This window comes from Narcine bancroftii, chromosome 7 (assembly GCF_036971445.1).
Source record: "Narcine bancroftii isolate sNarBan1 chromosome 7, sNarBan1.hap1, whole genome shotgun sequence".
Classification (NCBI taxonomy): Eukaryota; Metazoa; Chordata; class Chondrichthyes; order Torpediniformes; family Narcinidae; genus Narcine; species Narcine bancroftii.
Genome location: NC_091475.1, coordinates 42,901,016 through 42,916,266, shown reverse-complemented (window position 1 = coordinate 42,916,266; position 15,251 = coordinate 42,901,016). Strand labels below are relative to the sequence as shown.

Here is a 15,251-nt window from a genome sequence, read left to right as displayed (position 1 = left end):
TATGCTCTGTTAAATTCAGTGCCTATGTAAACTCTTGTTACTTAGATACAAAATTCAACCCTCATTCTCAACATTTCAATCAGTTTATTTGCCATCATTATTCCTTATTTGGTTCTGAGCTGAGTTTCAGTCCTATACCTTTGTCCCCTGCCTCAGCTCGGTTATAATCGAAACTCAACATCATCCTTTATCGTCTCCAGACTAGTTTAATCTTTTCCAAAGTGAAAACTCATCCATAAAACTGAGCTCATGTTAAACTTTACATTTAGCTTAACTGTGCAACGCTCTTACAGCACCAGCTACCCTGGTTTGAGTCTGGTACTATCTGTAAGGGGTTTGTATCCCAGTGTCTGCGTGGATTTCCTCTGGGTATTCTGGTTTCCTCCCACCCTACCAAACATTCAGAGGTTGTAGGTCAATTGGTTAGCACAAGCTAGTGGGCTAGAAGGGCCTGTTACTGTGCTATATGCCTAAATTTAAAAAAAAATTATCATCTGTTGTAATTTATACAAGATTCACTGCTGTGATAATGGCTTGCTTTTAAAGTCTCATGTTTTCAAAACCTTCAGTGATCTTGCGAAACCACGACCTCCTGTCTGTTCCCAACAGCATGAAAACACAGCAGTTGGCACCACTGCTTCAAAACTGCAAGGCTACTGACTTCCAGTGTGGCCTGTATGGTCTTCTCCATGATCTAATAGCCAAAATGATCCAGGCCAAAATGTTTGGCCTGGAAGTCAGCCTGAAGAAAACTGAGGTCCTCCATCAGCCAGCTCCCCACCATGACTACCAGCCCCCCCACATCTCCATCGGGCACACAAAACTCAAAACGGTCAACCAGTTTACCTATCTCGGCTGCACCATTTCATCAGATGCAAGGATCGGCAATGAGATAGACAACAGACTCGCCAAGGCAAATAGCGCCTTTGGAAGACTACACAAAAGAGTCTGGAAAAACAACCAACTGAAAAACCTCACAAAGATAAGCGTATACAGAGCCGTTGTCATACCCACACTCCTGTTCGGCTCCGAATCATGGGTCCTCTACCGGCACCACCTACGGCTCCTAGAACGCTTCCACCATCGTTGTCTCCGCTCCATCCTCAACATCCATTGGAGCGCTTACATCCCTAACGTCGAAGTACTCGAGATGGCAGAGGTCGACAGCATCGAGTCCACGCTGCTGAAGATCCAGCTGCGCTGGATGGGTCACGTCTCCAGAATGGAGGACCATCGCCTTCCCAAGATCGTGTTATATGGCGAGCTCTCCACTGGCCACCGTGACAGAGGTGCACCAAAGAAAAGGTACAAGGACTGCCTAAAGAAATCTCTTGGTGCCTGCCACATTGACCACCGCCAGTGGGCTGATATCGCCTCAAACCGTGCATCTTGGCGCCTCACAGTTTGGCGGACAGCAACCTCCTTTGAAGAAGACCGCAGAGCCTACCTCACTGACAAAAGGCAAAGGAGGAAAGACCCAACACCCAACCCCAACCAACCAATTTTCCCCTGCAACCGCTGCAATCGTGTCTGCCTGTCCCGCATCGGACTTGTCAGCCACAAACGAGCCTGCAGCTGACGTGGACTTTTTACCCCCTCCATAAATTTTCGTCCGCGAAGCCAAGCCAAAGAATAGGCTTGCATGGTATTTCCCCCATTTATCCAGAGTAAGATGGTCAGTAGGAGAATCAATGGGGGAAAATGATGGTTGTGCGATTATGGAGGCAATTTGGTTGGGGGGGGGGGGTGTAATTGTTCTGCTGGGAGCCAGCATAGCACAAATGAACAGAATCAGAATTTATTGTCATGAACAAGTCACAAATGTGGTGATTTGCAGCAGCTTCATCGTGTAAATATTTATATTATGGACCATCTTACAACAATAATAGTTAAAAAATAGTAGTGCACAAAAAGTAAGGCAGTGTCTTTGGTTCATCGATCACTCGGGATCTGAGTCCTGGTGTGTGATGTTAAGAGGTCAGTTGGCAGACTAATTGCTCCTCACAAAAACTAGTTCATATTTTTAATCATTTACTTAAATATTTAAATCATTCAATTAAATATATTGTGGCATGTTTTAACTGAATAAATTTGTTCTTAATATGCCCCTTAGTGCACTGCAGTCCATTATGATGAGCTTGTTTTGTGAGCTCTGTTGTAGGAACTGGGAGTTTTGGTTTGGGTGATCAGACAGCAATCCCTGGAAACAATGGACTAGGAGATTAGAAACCCTGGAAGCAGCTAAATTAGAGCCTGAAAAAGATCTGGCCCATTGCAATGGAGGCCTGATGTTATGGAATCTGTCATATTATTTGGGTAGGGCCAATCTATTGTAATTCATGTACTGCTGGCATTTAATGTAAAATTATTCAATCAGCCCTGTGGGGGGAAAAAAAATGATAGTTTTCTTTTATATAATTCTTTCTATCTCGTATCCGATTCTTATCAGTTTTTATCTTGTAGCTATGGAATGTGACAAATAAATGAATCAACCAATTTTCTTTTATATAATTCTACCTATCTATCTCATATCCAATTCTTATCAGTTTTTATCTTGTAGCTATGGAATGTTGACAAATAAATTAATCAACCAGCAAAACAAGTTGGTAATGTTTTCTAAACTATTATTGTATTCTTCATTGCAGAATTTCTATGCCACAGCTAGAGTTAACTAAATGATGGGGCTGTACTGAAGCTTCCGTTCCAATAATTTTGCTTTGTAATCGTATTGTTATTACTCTTGTGTGCATACAAGCAATATCTTCAAGCACCACTCTTTTCACCTGTTTTCTCTCATGTTGCAGCATTAGCAAATTAGTACTTTTTACATGATAAAATGCAAAAAACTTCACAAAAGCTTTAAACAATTTGACCAAACCAAACCATGTTAGACTGGAATGCACAAATGTGCTGGAGAAACCCAGCACTTTATTCCCTGGAGTGTAGAAGAATGAGGGGAGATTTGATAAAGGTATACAAATTTATGATTGGTATAGATAGAGTAAATGCTGAGGTTAGGTGAGATGTAAACCATAGGGCATGGGTTAAGGGTGAAAGGGAAGAAGTTTAGGGGAACATCAAGGGAAATTTCTTCACACACATTGGTGAGAATATGGAATTAGCTGCCAACTGAAATGGTGAATATAGGCTTAATTTTAACATTTAATTAAAAAAAGGGAGGTATATGGACAAGGTGCAGGTCAGTGACACAAGGCAGAAAAATAGTTTGGCACAGACTTGAAGGGCCTGTTTTCTGTGGTGTAATGTTCTCTGGAATATTAGGTGTTACGTCACCAAATACGGGTAGCTTTGGTTTGGTAGGGCATGAGGTCCTGGATAGACATGTTAATATGGGAATGGTGTGTGGAATTAAAATGGTTGGCCACTGGAAGGTCCCTGTTGCTGCAACTATCGTGGAGGGTGCTCAATGAAACAGTCTCTCATTCTCTCTCGGAAGGAAGGAGGAGATTTCTGAGGATTATAAATATTAGATTTTTTAATTCTGTTTACTTTTGTGCTTCTAATATATTTTAAACTTGAATTTTATAGGGTTAAATTAATATTTATCACACTAATATCCATCTTGACTTTTCCATACTAAACAATGAAAATATTGGCCTAAGGTTTCTGGAAATCGGTGAAGATTAACATGTGCTGTTGGCCTTCCCCACAAATATGCAGAAGGCTTAGTGTGAATTTTCCCCTCTCAGATAGGAATTTTCATCTTGTATCTTCTTGAGATCCACAGCTTTGAGCAACAGTGAGCTTTTGACATCTTGGCCTTCATAAATCAAAGTACTGAGTATAGGAGTTGGGATGTTGTGGTGAGGTTGTATAAACATTAGTGAGGCCAAATTTGGAGTATTGTGTGCAGTTCTGGTCACCTAATTACAGGAAGGATATCAGTAAGATTGAAAGGGTGCAGAGATTTACTAGGATGTTGCTGGGTCTTCAGGAGTTTAGTTACAGGGAAAGGTTAAACAGGTTAGGAATTTATTCCTTGGAGGGTGGAAGGATGAGGGAAGATTTGATAGAGGTTTACAAAATTATGAGGGGTATGGACAGAGTAAATGCATGTAGGCTCTTTCCACTTAGATTAGGAGGGATAAATTTGAGAGGACATAACTTTAGTGTGAAAATGGAAAGGTTTAGGGGAAACATTAGGGGGAACTTCTTCACTCAGAGTGGTGGGAGTGTGGAGTGAGCTGCCATCTGATGTGGTAAATAGGGACTCCCTCGTAAATTTTAAGAATAAATTGGATAGATACATGGGTGGTTTATGGACTGTGTGCAGGTTGATGGGACTAGCAGAATGATATTTCAGCATGGACTAGAAGTGCTGAATGGCCTGTTTTCCTGTGCTGTCGAGCTCTATGGTTCTAATACTTAAATATGTGCATTAGTTTCAATAACAATAATTACATGTATAGGAATTGTTGTTCAGGTGCCTTGCCATTTGAGTGGGCAATCATGTCTCTCCATTCATCATGGTGTCTCACCCTCTGAATTGTAGTTGTTGTCTCCGTTTCTAACCATGGTTAATCCATCTCTCATTTTCATTTGCTGTCTGCTTTGCTTCTTTAACCTTTCTGCTTTCCAGTTGTAACTAAATGTTCTAATGTATCTCTTCGCATGATGTGTCCAAAGAATTTTGATTGTTGTTTCCAGATTCTTTTAAGTCATTGGTTTTCGAACTGCCTCCCTAAACTCACATTCCACCTGAAGTAATCCCTATGCCATAAGTGCTCTGTGATTAGTAAGGGATTGCTTCAGGTGGTATGAAAAAGTTTGAAACCAGTTTTAATTGTACCTAATTGACTCGTTATGTACACTGTTTCATAACTCCAAAGAAAATGGCCAATTACAATTTTTCTCAAGCAAAATATTTCAGTAACAATTGGTTCTAGAGCAGTGGTTTTCTTCCTTTCCCACCCACATACCACCTTAAGCAATCCCTTACCAGTCACAGCACTTATGGCATATGGATTGTTTAATGTGGAATGTAAGTTTAGGGGGGGCAGTTTGAAAACCACTCTTTTAAGTAATGTAGGTTTTGTTTTAGTTCTTTATAGGACTTCTGTGTTTGTTGTTCTGTCTGTATAATATGCACATTTGTATTTGTGATGGTCCATGATTCATAGCCATACAGTATAGAAAGAATGTAGCAGCTGAGAGTTCTGAGGCTGATGTCAATTGTTATTTTCTTGTTTGTTGGGATGTTTCTCATTTCTATAATTGCTGTTCTTGCCATTGCTATTCTTGCTTTTATGTCTATTTCACATTTGTCATCAGATGTTATCCATGATCCAAGGTACTTGAAGTTGAGAACTCAGGATTTCATTTCCCAATACAATCCTACAATTTGGAATATCAGGTTTCTTTGATATTACCATTACTTCAGTTTTCTTTTTGTTTAAAGTTAGGTCAAGTCTTTCATTTTCTGTGTTAATGGTAGATACTAATTTCTGTAAATTTATTTCATTATTTGCTCTCAGTACTGTATCACCTGCTTAGTGGAGGTTGTTGATATTGTGTCCTCCTATACTTATTCCAGGTAGGTTTTGTATGGTGTACTGGGAGAACAGGTCTGGTGATAGAATGCAACCCTTACTGACTCCTCACTTTATTGGCTGATGGTCCCCATCTTGTTTATCTGTATGGCTGAACTTAGTTGCCAGTAACACGTATGCACAAGAGTAATGAGGTCACAAATCAGCGTAAATGGTTATACAGAAGAAAAGAAGGGTAAGTAAGAATAGGATTCATGAAAGCAAAAGATGGCTCTTCAATTATGGAAAAAGAATGCAAAGATGATCAGAATATATCAAAGAGCTATACAATGTACAAGCTATATAATGGCCAAGAGGACAACTTTGATATTGGCAACAACAAGGGCCCAGCAATAATGAAATAAGTGCAACATGTTATGAAGAAAGTGGAAAAGGGGAAATACTCAGGACCAGATAACATTCTGGTTGAACTGTAGGAAGTGCTAGAAGATTTTGGTGTTGAGAAATTAGCAATCATATTGAATAGAATATATAACAGTGGCAAAGTACCAGAAGACCTTTTAAAGACAGTATCCATGACCCTGCCAAATAAACCAGGTGCAACGCACAGAACAATTAGTTTAATGAGTCACCTCATAAAAACTCGACTTGGAATCATCTTGCTCAGAATAAGAAGCAAAATTAAACCAGAGATAGTGAAGAACAGGGCTGCTTTGTTGAAGGCAAGGGATCATCAAACACCACTTATATTCTCAGGAATATTATCAAAAGGTCAATAGAAGTACAACAAGACCTCTACTTCTGTTTCATTGACTATATAAAAGCCTTTGACACAGTGAAACATCAAGCCATTATGAAAAGGCTTAAAAGATATTAGTATTGACGGAAAAGATCTAAGAATTAAGAATTTCTACTGGCAACAAAGTATAACAATGTTTATATTAAGTTTAAAAATAATGCATAAGCAAGAAGTATTGGGCTGCTTTATGATCGTAGCTTCTTGGGAGCAGATAACACAATGGTGTTTGCATTTCATTGTTTTGAAGTGTAAAATTTGTTTGAATTACTGCTTTATGGAACATTCTCCCTTGTCACAGTCATCAATCAATGACAGCTAAAATCTGATCCAATTCCACACGTGGAACTTTGCCTTTTTAAAGGACAAAGCTATTTATAAAATAGCACGATTCATCTTCAAATGACAGAGAAATGCTGAAAGTGTGTTACAAGCATGAATAAGAATAGAAATAAGGTCAAATTTCCTTAGTCAGACTCTGTCTGTTTTTTAAATTTGCCTGCTACTAATAGTCAAGTAATTGAATTTTCCTCATTCTTGTTAAAAATTAGTGTAATATTTCATTTTCTCACAATATCATCTACTAAGTTCTGCATTATAAATTTAAGATTTTGAAAGAATCATCATGGTTATTCTAAATTAAAATGGTAAAGCATTTGAAAAATGTTTTGAAGCATATGCATTGGACCCTAGCTACCATTCAGAGCCGGACTACATACAACTATTGTCAAAACTTGGGCTTTAAGTAATTTTGATATCATAAATAAGGCGCTAACACCAAATTTAGTCATGAAAAACTTGCTCAATTGGACATAAAGATGGCATCATTGCATGAGAAAAATATGACAGAAAAATGAAGCCAGTGAAGTAAATCATGACAGGATGTGCCTAGTATAACTTTCTGATGGATGACGCTTCAACACAAAGTAAATACTATACAAACATTTCAGAACCAGAACATCAAATAATCACTTTTGATTATCTTGCTAACCACCCTCAATCTATATCCTCTCAATCTTGACCCTTGATCAAGAGAACTTTTTCCCTTTCACAATACACTTCATGATTTTAAACACCCATATCCAAACTTTCAACCTCCTTTGTTAGCCAAATTCTCCAATCTTTAAATAACTAAATTCCCTTCTGCTTGGAATCACTCTAATAAAATTCTTTGACACCCTCTGTAAGATTTATATCTTTAATATTTGGTGTCCAGAACTAAATATACCAATTGTTGCCAAACTAGTGCTTTCATAAAGGTTCATCTTTGCTCTTAGTCAAGGGTCTCAACCTGAAATGTTGGCAATTCCTTTCCTTTCCCCAATGGCGTTGCTTAAGCATCTGAGTTCTTGTTGCAGGTTGTTTTCTGCTCCAGATTTCAGCATCAGACAGTCTTCTTAACTCTTGAATTTGATGCCTCTATTTATGTAGTAAGTGCTCCTGTATGCTTAATCAACCCAGATTTTTCTGATTCTTTACTATTATTAGAATAAATTCTACCCATTTCCAAGGTGATCTGACCAATGGGTCCAATTTGGTCCACAACAGACCTTGGTTTAAAAAGTGGTTTTGAAGGTGAGGGTCCAGTATCCCCTCATATGACGTCTGAACCATTGGCTTTTCCTCCACAATCTCTTGCCTACTCTGAGAATTAATATTGTGGAGATGATCACTTTGATTTGGGGAGCATATCATATTTTGGGAGCACTGTTTGTGGGGTGTGGGGAAGCAAGAATATTGTACAGATTAATTTTCTATATTTTGGACACAATCCTGGAAAGGAATTGGAGTTAGGACAGATGATCCAGGGTAGGAAGTGGGGGGGTTGGGGGGGGAAATGATTGAGGAAATGGAAACATTTGCATGGATAATCTGGGACCAGGCTATGGTCTTATGACATTGGCTTCATTGGAGCAGGAGGTGGAAAGATTAGAGGGAACCTACATGGAGGAAGATCATTGCATTATTTTCCAGCAACTGTTCAGATATTTAAAGCTAAACAGCCCCCAGCCCTCCGCTGCTTTTTTTTTTGCCCTGTGTGCACGGTAGAATTTTGGACAGGAATGTTGATCGCTGTTTATTATCACTACACACATCAACCACTATGTACCTGAAGCACATGGAAATATTTACATTTTGCTCTGACCAAAAAGGGCACTCTGGCCCAAGGTGTATCACACATTTCACTGAAAGAGCGCTATAATTTTTTTAATACTGTACAAATACAAATCTATAAATGATGAATAACAGAAGGGAAAGGTTAAACAAAAGCACCTTTTTTTTCCAAATACATTTATGGTCACATTCTCTGTAATTAGCAAATAATATGTAAACTTGGGTTCAGTTGAGTCGGCCCTGAGATGTTCTCAATGTTAAAATTGCTTTTAAATTGCAATTTAAATGGTTTTTTTTTAATTAAAGGTGCAGTTATTTTTGTTGAATTAACTTTTTCCATTATTTTGCTATTTGAATAAAGAGAAAATACCTTGCACCTTTTGCATATTTTGGATGCCTCCAGGTGCTTCTCAGATGAAGAAATATCTGTGCTTTTTTAAATGGCATTGCAGTACTTTTGTGTACAGCAAGGTCTTGCAAAAAGTCAGTCCAGTCAGATGCTGTGTGTGCCTTCAAGTGAATGTTGTAGAAGAGACCATTGGTTACCTACTGCTATTCTTCAAATAGATAATGCAGAATTTCTTTTGGTCCATCAGATAAGTTGATGACATTTGGGAAGATTTTGCATTTATTTAGTATCTCATAGTATTGTAAATCACATGGCTAATTAAATACCTCTTCTCATTTGATTTCAAGACCAAGGAATGCTTTACACTGACCTGGAGCTCCAAATCTGGTTTACATATTTTTAAAAATGAGGATTCAACCCTGCATTTTTGCTATGAAACACAGGACTTTTTATTAAAAAAAGAGGCCAAATCATTGTACATTCAAGCCTGGTTTTCAAAAGAAACAAGAGGTTTCTTGGCATCGTTTTGGGGACTTTTGCAATCTATTAACTGGGAACATTTTTATAACTTGCATTTTAATAAATTGCTGCAAGTTGAATTCTATTCTGGTGTTATTTATCATTCGGTACTGCACCTTATTATCTGAAAATGAATGAGAATATTACACCACGGCAACAAGAGTAGAAGGAAAAGAAATGGATTTAAAAAAATAGCACTAGATAATCCCTAGTCTCTTCTACAATATACACCTGAAGGAAGTCTGCATCTGACAGTTTGCAAAATCTTACTGTAAAGTTGTTCAAAATATCAACTTTAACACTTTTTTCAATTTTAAAAAAATGTAAAATATGTTAAATATTGGCAGATTAATTTTTTAATTCCACGCAGAAGCCGTAAACAAAAGCAGAAATGTGAAGTTTTAGATATATGTTCCCTTGATGGGGTTTAATACCTGAACAATTGGGTGGATTGCATTACATAATATGCAGGATGATTATCAACAGTTTACACAAATTATCAATGTGGTATTCAGAAAATTAATTATAGTTATCAGGGTTTGGAATAAATATAATTTTCATCAAATTATTGGATCTTGCATTATAAACTGGGACATTTGGGTAACAATTCTATTTATTGTCATTGACAGTGTCTAACCCTCACTGTAATTGTAAATTTAGACATAAAGCACAGTCACAGGCCCTTTCGACCCACAAGCCGGTGCCGCCCAATTGACAAACCCTCGTACATTTTGAACGATGGGAGGGAAGCGGAGTGCCTGGAGGAAACCCACAATAACATGGGGAGAACTTAAAACTCCTTACAGACAGCACGGGAATTCAAGCCCCGCTCACAGTCACCGATGCTGTTACTGCATTGCACTAACAGCGTTGCCCTATAATTCATACTCCTGTGAAAATACAAAAAAATACTGTGAATACTTTAAACCTGAAATTAAAACAGCAAATGTTGGAACATTCAGGAGGCCAGGCAGCACCTGTGAAAAGAGAAACAGAGTTTCAGACTGAAGTTTTTCTAATCTTTATTTGGTTGAGGGATCTTTGACCTATAACATTAATTCTCTTTCTCTTTCCGTAGATGCTGCATGACATGTTTAATGTTTCCAGAATTTATTGTTTCTTTGACCTATAACATTAATTCTCTTTCTCTTTCCGTAGATGCTGCATGACATGTTTAATGTTTCCAGAATTTATTGTTTCTGTTTTGCATTCTTATTTTCACTTACCATAGCTACTGTGCATTGACTCTGTCTCTGTCAGTCTGCTGCCTGTCTAATGGAGGCTTCATATGTTTCTGGTTAGTACTGTCTATGAACTCCATTTCATACACTCAGCTTAGTGCAACCATATATCCTTGTAAGCTGATCTAGACCTCTTGCCCCATTGCTAGATTGTTGGCAATATATAAATGAGATATCCAGGTATAATTTGTCTATTATCCTGACTTGTTTTGCAGTTTCTCATCGAGCACTTTCAGTTGAGAGCGTCCCCTCAATTTCTTATTAAAGTAGTGAACAAAGGTGACATTTGGCAGTGCCCACTGAGTTCACAATGTATGGACTTTGGGCAGGTACAGCAACAATATATCTTCATATTTAAAGAAATAAAATATATCAGCGTGAGATAGATAGGGTAGGTGATGTGCTGCAGTTATAGTTTGAAGCTACTGATGGAGACAGTTACAACCACATCTAATGTCAGTTCCGTAGCTCAAGAGTTTTCTGCTGAAGAGTTCTTGAGTTGGCCCCTGAGAATTGGATATTACAATGCATCAAGTTACTTTGAAACTTTATCCAAGAGGCAGCCATACACATTACCATAAATGTTGCAGAACTGCTCACTATTTGAGAAAGCAGCCAGTGTGTTTAAAGGTCCTTTCAATACATTTTTAAATGAGTCTTGATAAAGGATTCAGGCTTGAAACTTTGACTGACCATTTCTAGCCACGGATGCTGCCTGTCCTGCTGAGTTCTCCAGCAATTATTTGTCTGCTCAAGATTCTAGCATCTGCACTTTTGTTTCTCGATTTAAAGGAACCGATCCCATATCTGTATCTTCTGCCTGATGAGAGGGAAGAAAAGAGTTCGAAAACTCATACCATTGTTTCATCGACAGCTTCTTTCCTGCTGTTATCTGATCCTCAAATGGACCCTTGCACCTGAAGGATGATCTGACAAACATATCAGGTTGAGGCCTTTGCATATTTTAGCTGCATTTTCTCTGCAACACTATGTTCTGCATCTTTTTGCAATACTTTGCTGTATTATGGGTTTATTTACCGAGGTGGCAAGTGAACAATGTTTTTTACTTAATCTCCATACACATGACAGTAATAAACAATTTAATTTAAGAGGAACCAAAAATGAGTGGTAATTTTTTAAATAGATGGACCCGACTTGCTTTTGAAGATGCCACGACCATTTATTTTTAACAAAAATATACTGCTTAGCCAATTTGTATGCAATTCAACTCCAAGTACGTTCTTGAACGTGCTCTGTTTGATTAACAAACTAAACATTTTTCAAAAAAAACAGAACTTGAAATAACTGCTTCCAAATTTTGTTTTGCAGTGAAAACAGAAGAGGAAATCGAAGCGCTGATTTTTGATGGTGCAGAGGTTGTTGACATTCACAACATGCAAGTTCCCCAGCAAGTACTTTCAGTTAATAGCGTCCCCTCAACTTCTCATGAAAGCGATGAACAAAGGAGATGTTTGGCAACCTTAGTATACTGTAAGTGACCTTGGAAACTTATTGTTTTGAGAGCTGAATTCCAGTCACATTATAAAGTATCAGAAACATAACAAATTATTGATATTGTTTATCATCAACATTTTCATAGCTCTAATATCAAATTACAGTTCCCTCTCACCAGCTTTAGCTTAATTGAAAGAAGCATAATTGACAATTATTTATAACATTTTTCTGACCCAGTCCTTTCTTCGATATTTAATTCGACACTTATTTTCTGAGTGAGAGAATTGCATATTGTTTTCTTAATTTTGCTTATTTTTTTTAAATCAGGACCACTGTTGCCTCGACATTTCATTACTTTGACATTTGACATGAATTAGCTTGTCTCCCGATAGTGGTTCTCAGTGTCTTTTGGAAGCAGGTTTGGGGATCACTGAGGAGATCCAGCCCTTGCATTTTTCCAACTATCTTTGCAGTCCATGCAAAGTGAGAATTGAAAATAAATGTAATTGTGAGATAATACAGGTAGGAGGATTGATAATTCTGTGAAGGTTAGATCATGTCTTGAAGGCTGTGCTGCCTGCTTGGTATCAGGGTTAAGGACATCACATTGGGTCCATACCATCAGAAAGTTCAATGCATTTCTCAGATATCTGTGAAGGGATTAAAAAATGAGTTTCTACTCGTGTTCAGGTTCAAGTTTATTGTCATCCTTCTATATAAGTACAACTGAACAAAAGTGTTCTTTGGTCCTCTGCAAAAAAAATGCCAACATACAGACATACACACATGCAGACAAAGATACATATGCAGTAGTACAAAATAAACATATATAAAAATAAATATTTTTAAATAGTAGAATCTCAGAGGGTTTGTATGAGCTGTTCATCAGTTGCTCAGCAGTCTCAGTGCCTGTGGGAAGCTGTTTCTCATCTGGTGGTTCTGGCCTTGATGCTTCTGTATCTCTTTCCCGATGGGAGTAGCTGGAAGATATTGAATACAGGGTGATGGGGGGTCGCCAATGATTTTGCGGGCCCTCTTCAAACAATAATCCCAATAGATCACGTCAATTGTGATGGGGTGGGGGGAAAGAGAGAAAGACACCCCAGTGATCCTCTCTGCTGCTCTTGTAGTCTTGTGCATTGACCTCTGATGCAATTCTCTACACCAACTGGACCACACTGTGATGTAGCTGGTCAGGATGCTCTCAATAGTACTCCTATAGAAAGTTGACAGGATGATGGCTGGTAGCCTTGCCGCCTCAGTCTTCTCAGAAAGTGCAGTCATTAGTGCGCCTTCCTGACAAGTGAGGAGATGTGTGCTTAGGATAGGTCGCTTGCTAAGTGGACTCCTAGAAACTTGGTGCACTCTACTCTCTCCACTAGAGCTATTAATGTGTAGTGGAGGGTGGTCATCCCTAGTCCCCCTGAAGTCTATAGTCATCTCCTTTGTCATGTCCACATTGAGAATTGGGTAGTTATTCTCGTCCCCATTTTTGGTGGCACAGTTGGCATAGTAGTTACGGCACCGGCAACTGGGACTGGAGTTTGAATCCCATGCTGTCTGGAAGGAGTTTGTATGTTCTCCCCATGTCTACGTGATGTTCCCCGTGGGCTCCAGTTTCCTCCCACTGCTCGAAACGAACCGGGATTGTAGGTTAATTGGGTGTAAATTGGGCAACATGGACTCATGGGCTGTGCTGTATGTCTAAAAATTGAAAAAAAAATTCGCGAGATTTCGATTTCTTCTATGTAGTGCAACTCATCGTTGTTGCTCATGGGGCCAATTACTGTCGATTCATCTGCAAACTGATGATGTACTGGCACCAGCACTGGAACAGGGGAGCTATTCATTTCGGATGGACTTCATGTGAATTGGGCTGGGACTAATGAAATGAATAGCTAGAGTTGCAGTAAATAAAAGTGGGAGAAAGGACAAAGTAATAGGATGGGGATTGAGTAGGTCAAGGGAAATGAAAAACAGGGTCCATCAGTAAGAGGCAGAGCATGAGAATATTCTTCTCATTAGTTTCTGAGCAGGCAAAATAGTGAAGACACAAACTGAAAGATGTCTATCTATATGCACGTGGAGTTAAAAAAAAACAAGCAGATGAATTTGAGAATTGCAATGTAATTGCAAAGTGACCAATATTCAAAATTACATCTCCTTGGACACTTAGAAGTAGGCACAGTAGTTGGGGGGAGGGGGGTGGGTAGAAAGTTGAGTTTATCCCTGATAACAAAGAAAAGAATATTACAAAACTGTATAATGAGAGAAAGAGGATCATACATAGAAAAAAAATGAATAAGTTTGGGTGGATTAATCAAAAAATTATTTGGATCATTACAGGCCCTCAAATTGTAATGGTAACCTAAGACATAACATAAATAAAATGATTAGAGGTGCAAATAATGAGGGTAATAAAGTAATCATGGACCCACTGCAATTTGCCTATCATCACAATTGCTCCACAGCCAATGCAATATTGCTGGCTCTCCTCTCAGCATTGGATCAGCTTGAAAAGAGCAATTCATACATATGGCTGTTCCACATAGACTTCAGCTTGCCCTTCAGTACCATTATTCCCTCAGCGCTGGTCAACAAGCTACAAAATCTAGGCCTCTGTACCCGCCCCCGCCCCCCCCCCCACCCCCCCCCGCAACTGGATCCTTTCTTATTGGAAGACCACAGTCAGTACAAATTGGAAACAACGTCTCGTATTCTCCTCACTGATCGTCAACGTTGGCACACCCCAAGAATGCATGCTTAACCCACTGCTCTACTTGTTATACACCCACGACTGTGTGATCAGGCACAATTTCAATGCCATCTACAAGTTTGCTGATGACATTGGCAGAATCAGAAACAGCAATGAGGAAGCATATAGGAGGGCGATAGATCAGCTCATTGAATGGTGTAATGACAACAACCTTGCGCTCAACGACAGCAAAACCATACTTCGTGAGGTGTCTGAGGAAATTTGGTACATCACCAAAGACTCTTGTAAACTTCTGCAAGTGTACCATAAGAGCATTCTGGCTGGCTGCATCACTGCCTGGTATAGAGGTGCCAACTCTCAGGACAAGAATAAACACCAGAGGGTTGTTAACTCAGTCTGTGACATCACAGGCACCAGACTTCACTCCATCGATGACTTGAGGCAGTGTCTAAAAAAAGCAGCCTCTATCCTCAAAGTCCCCCACCACCTAGGCTATGCCCTCTTCATTCTGCTACCATCAGGGAAAAGATGAGCCTAAAGATGAGCACTC

At 38.9% G+C, this 15,251-nt stretch overlaps 1 protein-coding gene across 11 annotated transcripts in view; it reads left to right on the top strand.

The window, feature by feature from the left end:
- LOC138738828 (uncharacterized) overlaps positions 1-15,251 on the top strand; it is a 125,660-nt gene that overhangs the window by 10,027 nt on the left and 100,382 nt on the right. For 8 of the 11 annotated variants that reach the window (XR_011341793.1, XR_011341792.1, XR_011341794.1 and 5 more), the window contains exon 2: positions 11,860-12,021. Coding sequence is in view for 8 of the 11 variants with exons in the window: in XM_069889860.1 (XP_069745961.1) it covers positions 11,860-12,021 (162 nt within the window). In the remaining 3 variants the exon portion in view is untranslated. Of the gene's footprint in view, positions 1-10,520; positions 10,587-11,322; positions 11,476-11,859; positions 12,022-15,251 lie in introns of those variants that run through there. The other 3 variants (XM_069889861.1, XM_069889862.1, XM_069889863.1) reach the window with 2 other exon arrangements.